Here is an 11900-nt window from a genome sequence, read left to right on the forward strand (position 1 = left end):
GTACTCAGCTGGAAGGTAGTTCTCCACTTTGAGGCCACGGCAAGAGCTAGGACCACAGCCACCACACTTGGGACAGACAAGCGCACGCTTTAGGGAAGCTTCCCGAGGCAGTGTCTCCACCCTTGACCCCCCTCCATGCCTGGGGTGCAGCTGCCTTGGTCTTTCTAGCTTGTTGCCACATTTTTGCAAGCCTGGCTGGTGGCCCGTGTTCCGGTCCTCCCCAAGCTTCCCGCTACATGTGGGGGATGGAGCAGCTTGCTCTGAAACCAGGACGTGCTCTGCAGCAGATCTGGGGGCCCTGACGCACAACAGGCTGTGCGTGGGATGGGGGCAATGTCTGGGTGGGCCCTGGTCCCATGAGGCCTCTGTGGTAGGGGAGCCTAGTGGTTAAGTAGCTGCGCTCCCGGTCAGCTCTGCCCCTCAGTGGCTGCCCACCCACCAACAGAGCTCACGGCCACTTCATGCCTCAGTTTACCCATCTGGAAAGTGGGCTGTCATGAGGCTGTTGGTCATGGGAAGGTGAGCCCAGTCCAGGGCTGGGGTGTGTGAGGTTTTCCTGCCTCAGTGACTGGGAGCTCTCTGCACACAAGCCAGTGTGGATCCAGGAGGCCAGTGGAGACCATGTGAGTTGAGGTGTGGACACACGTGTATGCGCTGGGATCTTCAGGACAGACGTTTGTTCTAAAGTAACTAGAGTTTTGTGGCTCCGGGTGGCACAGTCGGTCAAGCATCCGACTCCTGATTTTGGCTCAGGTCATGATCTCGGGGTCATGAGATGAGCCCTGTATCGGGCTCAGGGGGGAGTAGGTCCCACGTCCGGCGTGAAGCCCAATGCGGAGACTGAACTCGACCCTGAGACCAAGACCTGAGCTCAGATCAAGAGTTGGGAGCTCAACCAACCCAGGCGCCCAGCTCCTGACTTTTAACACAATCCACAGAAGACGACGCTGCAGCCCCTCAGCGCCCAGGCTGGGGAAGAGAGCCGCAGAGGCAACCGTGTTGGCCTGGGGCTGCTGGGCCTCCTCCTGGAAAGGCTGCCCCCTGCACGCATGGTTTGGCAGGAACATTAACCCCAAAGCCAGGGTGGGCCTCCTTCAATGAACGCGTGGGTGCTACATGCTGGGTGAGGCTGGGGAGGCCTGGGGCGTGGGGGTGCTCTCTGGGACGCCCCAGCTCCAGGGAGGCTGCAGGAGAGGCTCCAGCCTGGGGCAACAGCAGCTGTATTCACAGCTTCCTTCAAAAACAGGCAGTTTGCTTAAAACTTGTAAAATACTGAGCAGGAGTGAAGGCTGAGACTCCCTTCCTCGAGGTAAATCAGCACTGAGTGAGACCACAGACAGGAGCGTGCATGCACGTGCAGGGCCCCTCCTGGCCACGCAGGATGGGAACCACTATCACCCACCTGCTCCGCTGCCGTGCGAGCCGACTCCCCAGCTCTGTCCGGAGTCCTCTCATCAGCCCTGGAAATCCTGGGCTCTCGGCCTGCATCTCCGGGCTCCTCGGAACAGGGTGGGGCACTTTCCTCCACAGGGCTCTGGCCCAGCGCCCCAGATACCTTGTCCCCACTTTGGCTGGCGTCTCCAGGTCCTCCCTGCTGGAGCTCGGACTCCCGCTCCAGCCCCAGTCTGGACTTGGGCTGTGACTTGTAGCTGGAAAGGCCATTTTTCCCATCTAGAAAGGCCTTCCTAGGGTCTGGAGGGAAGACTTCGGATGTGGGCAGCTGGTTTTTGGTGGGGGTCAGTGTCAGGCAGACGGCCTCAGGGCCGTCGGGCAGGAGCCTGGGGAACGTCTGCACCTTTCTCAGGCGGCTCCTCTCCAGGTCACCCAGGGGGTGCTGAGCGTCCAGGATGAGGCTGGTCAGCCGCTCTCCGTTTCTCACGGGGGCTGACAGTAGGGGCTTGGAGGGCAGGGCAGCAGGCTGCTCTGGGCTGCCATGGGCTTCACGGGCAGGGCGCTGGGGCAGGCCCTCCAGGTCCGTGGCGCGCCCCCCGGGCTGCTTCCTGGGCCCCCCGCTTCCTGCAGCAGGCCTCCAGGCACTCTCGTTGACATCTGGGCAAAAGCAAGGTGATTGCTGCAGGGGCGGCAGCCAGGGACCTGAGCCCAGGGTGCGCATCCCCAGCGACCCTACCCGTTGCCAGAGGGCATATGGGTGCCTCTCCCGCACTCTGGGGTCCCCTACTCCTCCCGTCAGTACGGGCCCAGAACAATCTTCGCCTGCCTCCTTTATAGCATAACCCGGCTGATTCTAACTCTCGAGGCTCCAGAGGCTCCTAGGCCCCTCCGCAGCCTGCATGGCCCCCTCGGGGTCTTCCTAAGGTCATCCGAGCAGCTTGTCCAAAGAGCCTTTGCTTTCTAGTACAATTACATGAATGATGTCCCCGAAGGAAGACTCTGTGTCTGGCTGCAGCCGCCCTCCCGCCTGCCCCGTCCTGGCACACAATCTCCCACACAGCTGTCTGTGGTCTCCGTGTAGACCACTTCAGAGACACATGCCCCTTCCTTGTGGCCTGCAGCCCCTCCCGTGGTGACTGCTCTCTGCGGCACGTGGGAGCCGAGCCTCAAGCCTGCGGTCCCCATGCAGGCCGCCCCTGAGGCCCTCCAGGCCCCTCGCTGCAGGCACAGGGCAGACCCTGGCATTTGTTCAAAACGTGACCTGAGACCACGCCGGAGTCCCACGTGAGCCGGGAAAAGCCCAGATGCTTCAGTAACTGCTTCTCCAGCGGAGAAGTAACAGGCCTGCCAGACACCGCGTGGTGTCGGCAAACGGAAATGAGCTGTGCCATGTCCCCGCGTCCACGTACCGACCTGCTCACAGCGCCGGACAGAGACGAGAGGTCTACGGCTGCTCACTTCTCAACATGCCCTCGGTTTTCACCCCCAGGGGCACACGTGTCTGCAAAGCGTGTGCAAGGTGACTGAGAGTGAGGGTCAGCGTGTCAGTGTGTGAGCATGGCTACAAAATGGGTCTGTATGTGCGCGAGAGTGCTGTGCTCGTGCACAAGTACGTGGGTATGACTGCACTTTCACGTACGTTTCTGTGACTGTGAGCAAGTGAGTGTGAACGTGCGTGTGTCTGATCTGTGCCGAGGTCTGTGCACATTCCCATGCACGTGTGGGTGGGTGCGTGACTATCTGTGTGCATGTGTGCACTGCTTACCTTGAAATGCTCCAAAGGACTCAATGGAGAGCACCCTCCTCCCGATGGCCGAGAGGCTCCGGCACAGGCGGCAGGAGGACGTGAAGAGCATCTTCTCTTCACACAACGCTATGATGCGCTGCAGACACGCGTGTGAGCAGCTCAGACGGGAAAGCTCACCACGGAGGAAGCCCTGCCCTCCGAGAGCCCACCCGCCTCCATGTCTATTTTCTGGCATAAAAAAGAACATATCCTGTGATTACAGAAAACCAAACGATTCTGTTCAGCCCATGAGAATTATAAGCCGAACCTTCTCATAATAACAACGTCTAATAAAAGGTCAAGTTCTTATTTAAGCAAAATGCAATGCCACCAAATCCCAGGTGAGGAAGAGCCCGTGCGACCGAGGGGAGAGGTGTGGGGGCAGGAGGGCCCCGTGTGTGTGTGTGTGTGTGTGTGTGTGCGTGCGCCTGGGGCACTGGGGCCGTGGGAAGGTCTTAGGTCTTCGCCTAGGGGTGACTTTGTACCTCGAGGTCGGGCCGGTCCCTGGGGTCTTCTGCCTGCATCTGGCTCAGCAGCGCCTCCAGGTCTTGGCTCAGCCTGGGCTCGGGCTCGGGCTCAGTCACGTACTCCAGGGCCGCCTTCAGCGTGGCCCCCAGAGAGTAGATGTGAGCCTGTGGCACCAAAAAGCCTGTCAGTGCTTGGAGCACGGCTTGTCCCCACACGGTCTCTGCTCCACTGGCCAGGAACACGTGTTTTTGGGGACACCCGCTCTTGACAGCCGGTGCCAGGATGGCCAAGGCGGCGCTTCCCCCCACCACGGTGACTGAGCGGACACTAAGGCAGGGGGCCCCATGCTCGTGAGTGTGGGGTCCGTGCTGGCCTCACTACATTGACCAGTGCCCCCCAGCCTCCCAGCTTCCGGCTCACCCCAGCCCCAACCCAGGGTGTGCAGACACTAGGATCAGCACCTGTGATGGCGGCCGTGTCTCCCAAGGGCAGTCTTCTCCTTTTAAATCTGCATTTCTCTCGTTAGGAGACTGGGCATCTGCTCATCGCTATTCACAGTTCTAACTTTGCCTCTTTATGCCCACTCGTGGGCTTTGCAACTGTACCACGCTGTTTCCTGTGTGGGGCACACCCCTGGCACACTGGGGCTCTGACTGCCGGTCTGTGTGCCACACGTACGTTCTTTCCATTTGTTGCTGAGCTTTTGACATAGTTCATGCATCTTCTGACACTCAAACCTTCTCATGTTTAATTCGTGAAATTGACATTTTTTCTTTTGCTGCTTCTTAGGAGGAATTTCCTTACCTCAAGATGATAAAAACAGCTTTCTTCTGTTTCCTCCAATATTTTTATAATTTTTACACATCCAGCTCTAATCCATTTGAAATTTGTCAGCATGCTGGCATGCCGTGGGGATCTGGGTTTGTTTCCCTGCTAGTGGAGAGCAAACCCTGGCAGCATTTAGAGAACATTCCACCCTCTGGTGCTGCCCGTCCTGCTGGCTCTCCTGGGACCCCGGGCACCAGCCGGCCTCTCCCCCTCTGATGCTGGCCCACGTGTTTGTCCTGTCCAGACCATGCTATTTTAATTACAGTAGCATCAGAGTGTATTTTCATATCCTGCAGACAGGACTGTCCCTTTTTCCCCCTCAAAAAGTTGGATTGTTTCCACATTGGTCAGGTTTTAAAAAACAAATAGAAGTTCTCCCATTCCCATTCACAAAACAAACCAAAAATGGTTGCAATTTTATTGTAATTCCATTGACATTGCAGAATTTGGGAGGGACCAACTTCTTACAAAATAAAATGCTCAGGATGTCAGCAAGATGGCCAACAGGATGTTCCCGGAGCCTGTCCCTCAAGAGCAAGTCAACCTCCACCCAAGGACAGCCAAGAACACGTCTGTGTGGGCCGTGGGGCCGGGGCCTCATGCCAAGGGACCTGGCGGGAGTTTTGCCCACCTATGTGTCAGGTGAGAGGCAGACAGACCTCGGTCCTGGTGTGGACCCGACTGCTGAACTAGCCAGGAAAAAAAGAAAGGACTCAAATTCGTAGAATCAGACGTGAAAGAGGAGACATAACAAGTAACACCACAGAAATACACCGATCTTAAGAGACCAATAAGGACAACTGCACACCAATAAATTGATAATCTAGAAAAAAATGGATAATTCCTAGAAACATACAACCTATCAAGACTGAATCATGAAGAAATAGAAAATCTGAACAGACCATGAATAGTAAGGAGATTGAATCAGTAATAAAAGACCTTCCAACAAAGAAAAGTCCAGGACCAGATGGTTTCTCTGGCGAATTCTACCAAACATTTAAAGAATTAATATCAATCCTTCTTAAATCCTTCCAGAAAATTGAAGAGGAGGGAACACTTGCAAACTCATTGTGTGAGGCCAGCATTACCCTGATACTAAAGTCAGGTAAGGAACCAAAAGAAAACTACAGAGCAATATCCCTGATGAACACAGATGTAAAAGTTCTCAACAAAACATTAGCAAACTGAATTTAACACCACATCAAAAGGATCATACACCGTGGTCAAGTGGGATTTATCCCTGGGACGCAAGGGTGATCCAACATCTGCAAATCAGTCAACGTGATGGCTACATTAGTAGAATGAAGGAAAAAAATCGTATAATCATCTCAATAGATGCAGAAAAAGCGTTTGACAAAATTCAACATCTTTCATGATAAAAACTCTCAAGAGATTGGGTATAGAAGAAACACATCGCAACACAACAAAGGCCACGTGTGACAAGCCTCCAGCCAACATCACACTCAATAGTGACAGGGTGAGAGCTTTTCCTCTAAATCAGAACGAGATAAGTGTGCCCACTGTCCTCTCTCCTATCCAACACAGCACTGGAAGTCCCAGCCAGAGTACGCAAGCAAAACAAGAAATAAAATACATCCAAATCAGAAGGGAAGAAGTTAAATTGTCTCCGTTTGCAGACAATATGGTCTTACATGTAGAAAATCCTAGAGATTCCACCAAAACTCTGTTAGAACCAATCAACAAATCCACTGCAGGACATAAGGGCGATATGAAGAAGTCAGCTATCTTTCTGTAACTAACAACGAAATAGAGGAAAAATAAGTAAAGGAAACAATCCCATTAAAATAGTATCAAAAACAAAAAAAATTAGGAATAAATTAAACCAAGAAAGTGAAAGTTTTTACACTGAAAAGTTTAAGACTGGTGAAAGAAATTAAAGAAGACACAAATACATGGGAAGATATCCTGTGCTCATGACTGGAAGAATTAGTCATTACAATGTCCATACCACCCAAAGTCATCTCTAGATCGAATGCAATCCCTATCAAAATTCCTGTGGCATTTTTCACAGAAATAGAGAGAACAACCCTAAAATTCATATGGAACCACAAAAGATCCCTAAATAGCCAAAGCAATCCCGAGAAAGAAGAACAAAGCTGAAGGCGCCACACGTCCTGATTTCAAACTTTACTGCAAAGCTATAGTAACGCAAACAGCGTGGTACTGGAATAAAAACCGACATGTAGACCAATGGAGCGGAATCGAGAGCCCAGAAACAAACTCATGTCTATACAATCAACCAATATTTGCCAACGGAGCCAATAATACTCAATGAAGAAAGGATAGTCTCTTTAATAAATAGAGTTAGGAAAACTGGACAATCACCTTCAAAAGAATGAAAATGGACTTTCTTATAAGCACCACTTACAAAAATGAACTCAAACTGGATGAAAGACTTAACATAAGATCCGAAACCATAACACTCCTAGAAGAAAACATAGGAAGAAGCTCTAAGACATCGGTCTTGGCAATGATTTTTCGGATGTGACACCAAAAGCACAAGCAACAAAAGAAAAAACAAATCCGTGGGAACGACCTCAAATGACAGGCTTCTGCACAGCAGAGGAGACAGTCAATGCCATGAAAAGACCACCTATAGAATGTGAGAAAATATCTGCAAACCATCTGTCTCACAGGGAGTTAATATCCAAAATATATAAGGAACTCCTACAACTCAGGAGCAAAGAAACAATCTGATTACAAAATGGGCAGAGGAACTGAACAGACATTTCTCCAAAGAAGACATGCAGATGGCCAACAGACACATGAAAAGACGCTCAACATCACTCGTCATGAGGGAAACACAAATCAAAACCACAAGCAGACGTCACCTCACATCTGTCAGAACGGTTGTTACCAAAAAGACAAGAAATAATATGTGAGCATGAGATAATGGTGAGGATGTGGAGAAAGGGGAACCCTCTTACACTGTTGGTGGGAATGCAAACTGGTGCAGTCGCTCTGGAAAACAGCATGAAGGTTCTCAAAATTAAAAAGAGAGCTACCCTACTATCCAGCAATTGCACTTCTGCGTACATATCCAAAGGAAATAAAATCAGGATCTCAAAGAGATGCGTGCATTCCCATGTCCACGGCGGCATTATTTACAAAAGCCAAGACGTGGAAGCAGCCCGAGTGTCTGTCTCTGGATGAATCGGTAAAGAAATGAGGTCTAGAGATACAATGGAGTACGATTCAGCCACAAGAAAGGAGGGCCCTGGAGGGCATTATGCTGCACGAAACAAGTCTGACAGAGAAAGACAAACACTGCACGATACTACTTCTGCGTGGGATCTAAAAAACCTGAGCACAGAAACACTGGGGTGGAGGTTGCCAAGGGCTGGGGTGGAGGAGACAGGGAGACGTTGGAGCAAGGACCCAGAGCTGCGGTTGTAAGACGAGTGAGTCCTGGCCTCTAACGTGCAGCTCAGTGACACAGTTAGTGACGCGTATTACACACTTCGAGGTGGTTAAGATAGTACATCCTAAGGGGTGCCTGGGTGGCGCAGTCATTAAGCGTCTGCCTTCGGCTCAGGGCGTGATCCTGGGGTCCTGGGATCGAGCCCCGCATCGGGATCCTCCGCTATGAGCCTGCTTCTCCCTCTCCCACTCCCCCTGCTTGTGTTTCCTCTCTCGCTGTCTCTCTCTCTGTCAAATAAATAAATAAAATCTCAGTAGATCCTAGGTGTTCTCACACCCAAAAGAAATGGTGATTGCACAATGGAGGTGTTAACTAACCCTGCGAGAAGTGGGAATCATTCTGCAAACTACAGACGTACCAGATCATTAGTTTGTGCACAGACTCACACCATGTCATGTATCAGTTACTTCTCCGAAGAGGTGGGGTGAGGCTCAGGGGCAGGACAGGTCTGTCTCCTCATTTTCTCGCATCTTGTTTTCTCATCTTTAGAAAAGTGGTTCACTTTACATTTCTAGTCCTCCTGCTATCTTTACTCCAGACTTTCTACAGTTGTTGCTATTATAAATGAGACAGTTTCCATTTCATCTCTAACCAGTAATTACCAACACAAAGAGAAGATCCTTATTTTTTGGGATGTATCTTGTTTTCAGCTGGCCTCTGAAGTCACTTACTCTATCATTTTCCACTGAAGTCTCTTAGATTTCAGGCCCACAAACTTGTCATCCACATACAAGGCAATCCTGCCCCCCGACCTCACGCACCACTCAGTGTTGGCTTCCTGCTGCTTGCTTGGGCCCCCCCCACATGGTTGAGCTGCACTGGTGACCTCTGGATCCATCCACTCTCTCCATGCCCAAAGCTGGGCCCATGGGCCACTATCCCACCTCTCATGAAAAACAGTGGAACCCCTAGCCTCGAGCCCCATGTGGAGGGCAGCCTGCCCCCCCTTCTCACACACTGACCATGCCGATCCACCCCAGGTTCCCTGCCTCGATACCCACACAGCCAATGTCCAGGGCTTCCTGAAGGGGCCAAACTTAAGTCAAGCTGCTGCATGGACTCAGGACAGATGCCTTGTTTTAGGGACCCTGCTGGTTGTTGATGCTTGGGTTGGGAGGAAAGGCAAACCCTATGAGCCACCACCTGGAGGGCTCAGCCAGGGCTATGAGCTGTGAGTCTGCAGTGAGCACTGCCCCCCACCCCCCGGTCACAGCCCTGAGAATAAAACCTGGCTCCGTACCTGCAAGGTCAGGGTATCTCCTTCTGCCCTCTACCACCTTTTATTTCTCTCCAGGGACAATGGTACCTGTCTATCCCATCACCAGGACATCTAGTCATCCATTCATCTGCCGTCTCACACATCCACCCACCCACCCACCCACACATTCATCGATCTATCCATCCATCCAACCACTCGCCCACCAACTCATCTACCCACCCACATATCCGTTCATCCATCCGTCCACCCACCCACCCACACACCCATCGATCACACATCTATCTGTCTATCATTCCAGATCTTTTGTTTGACAGTAACTCGACAAACACACTTCTCATTGGCTGTTGGATGATATGCTAGCCAACATCGGCACCTTTGTCGCTTAAGGCTTTCGCACACTCCCTTCCGTCTGTCTTGGGAGGCCCCCCCTGCTCTTGACCTGGTGACCCGTACTCACCCTTGGGAGGCCCTCCCTGCTCTTGACCTGGTGACCCGTACTCACCCTTGGGAGGCCCTCCCTGCTCTTGACCTGGTGACCCGTACTCACCCTTGGGAGGCCCTCCCTGCTCTTGACCTGGTGACCCGTACTCACCCTTGGGAGGCCCTCCCTGCTCTTGACCTGGTGACCCGTACTCACCCTTGGGAGGCCCTCCCTGCTCTTGACCTGGTGACCCGTACTCACCCTTGGGAGGCCCTCCCTGCTCTTGACCTGGTGACCCGTACTCACCCTTGGGAGGCCCTCCCTGCTCTTGACCTGGTGACCCGTACTCACCCTTGGGAGGCCCTCCCTGCTCTTGACCTGGTGACCCGTACTCACCCTTGGGAGGCCCTCCCTGCTCTTGACCTGGTGACCCGTACTCACCCTTGGGAGGCCCTCCCTGCTCTTGACCTGGTGACCCGTACTCACCCTTGGGAGGCCCTCCCTGCTCTTGACCTGGTGACCCGTACTCACCCTTGGGAGGCCCTCCCTGCTCTTGACCTGGTGACCCGTACTCACCCTTGGGAGGCCCTCCCTGCTCTTGACCTGGTGACCCGTACTCACCCTTGGGAGGCCCTCCCTGCTCTTGACCTGGTGACCCGTACTCACCCTTGGGAGGCCCTCCCTGCTCTTGACCTGGTGACCCGTACTCACCCTTGGGAGGCCCTCCCTGCTCTTGACCTGGTGACCCGTACTCACCCTTGGGAGGCCCTCCCTGCTCTTGACCTGGTGACCCGTACTCACCCTTGGGAGGCCCTCCCTGCTCTTGACCTGGTGACCCGTACTCACCCTTGGGAGGCCCTCCCTGCTCTTGACCTGGTGACCCGTACTCACCCTTGGGAGGCCCTCCCTGCTCTTGACCTGGTGACCCGTACTCACCCTTGGGAGGCCCTCCCTGCTCTTGACCTGGTGACCCGTACTCACCCTTGGGAGGTCCCCCCCGCTCTTGACCTGGTGACCCGTACTCACCCTTGGGAGGCCCTCCCTGCTCTTGACCTGGTGACCCGTACTCACCCTTGGGAGGCCCTCCCTGCTCTTGACCTGGTGACCCGTACGTCCTCCCTGCTCTTGACCTGGTGACCCGTACTCACCCTTCAGGCTCCAACCTGAATGTCACTTTCTTCAGAATGGCCTCCAGGGACTTTTGAGATGGATGAGGACCCTGTCATCTCCTTGAAAGACCACATTCTCCTCTGTCAGGACCCAGCCCACTGCCCACATCAAGTCTGTCCCCTGTCAAGACCATGACCCCCATGAGGCAGGAGCCCGGTGCTCTGTTCACTGTGAGGCCTGACACACTTGTCTGTGGACAAGTGACAACGGACAGTAATGTAGGGGGGTGGGTGTTGAGGTCGTCCTGGGTTGGGCTCCACTGGAACCTGAACGTGCCCAAGGTGACAAGGTTCAGAGAAGAGTCATTTGAGAGTCAGGGGCCTGCCTGGGGCAGGCCTTGAGTGCTGGCCATGGTCATAGTTTAAGCTTTTGGAAACTAGCCCATCTCTGGGGTTTCCTGGTCAAGGGTTGGGATGTGCAAGGGATGGTCCCAGGAGGGCCAGCTTCCATGCATCTGGGATGTGGGGAGCCTGAGACGTCATCCCCGTAGTGGGTGGGGTGGTGGAGCAGGGTCACAAGGGGGAATTCTGTGTGAGGACTAGAGGGCTCAGGAAAACAGCTCCTTATCTTTGTCCTCTCTGTGGGAAGGACAGTGGGCAAGGGTGTGGGCTCGGTGTCGACATGGCCAGCAAGCACGACCCAACATGCTGCACCCTTGCCACAGTCCAGAGACCCAGAGGTCGGGGCTGGAGGTGTCCTGATCAACAGCAGCAGGAGCTGACACTGCTGGGACCGGCACCAAGAAGGCACATTTGCCACCGTGGTCCTTGTGGGCAGGGGGCCATGGCCCCGGGGTGCAGGCAGGAATGGGCACCTGAGCAGACGTGATAAGTCCACATGACGGGCGCAGCTATTCCTGGGGTCTCCAGAATGCGGCACTCGGGGGGTCCTCATAGCCCCAGGAACAGACACTGGAATGAGGCGAATCGAGAGCAGAACAGAGACCCTGGAATCACAGGCCTGACGGGGGTCGCGTGCAAACACTGGGCCCAAGGCGTCAGTCAGTGTGCACCGGCAGGCCCCTTCATGTGTCTGGTAAGAAGGACTTGCTTGCTCCGTGGGTGGAAAACCAGAGAAAATCACCTATCACCCACTGGGAATTAAGGCAACTCAGAAAACAAGACCTCATCGTGGGGCGATTCCAGAGACGTGAAGCATTAGCGACCTGGCAGCC

General features: G+C 53.7%; 1 protein-coding gene across 1 annotated transcript in view; it reads right to left on the minus strand.

Annotated features, from left to right (window-relative positions):
• The window catches only part of KNDC1 (kinase non-catalytic C-lobe domain containing 1), a 64570-nt gene that overhangs the window by 40773 nt on the left and 11897 nt on the right, over positions 1–11900 (minus strand). Inside the window, exons 4-6 of the mRNA XM_040624617.1 lie at positions 3664–3810; positions 3158–3275; positions 1403–2049 (exon numbers count right to left, since the gene is read on the minus strand). Coding sequence (XP_040480551.1) covers positions 1403–2049; positions 3158–3275; positions 3664–3810 — 912 coding nt within the window. The remainder of the gene's footprint in view (positions 1–1402; positions 2050–3157; positions 3276–3663; positions 3811–11900) is intronic.

This window comes from Ursus maritimus, unplaced genomic scaffold, assembly GCF_017311325.1.
Source record: "Ursus maritimus isolate PB19 unplaced genomic scaffold, ASM1731132v1 scaffold_7, whole genome shotgun sequence".
Taxonomy (NCBI): domain Eukaryota; kingdom Metazoa; phylum Chordata; class Mammalia; order Carnivora; family Ursidae; genus Ursus; species Ursus maritimus.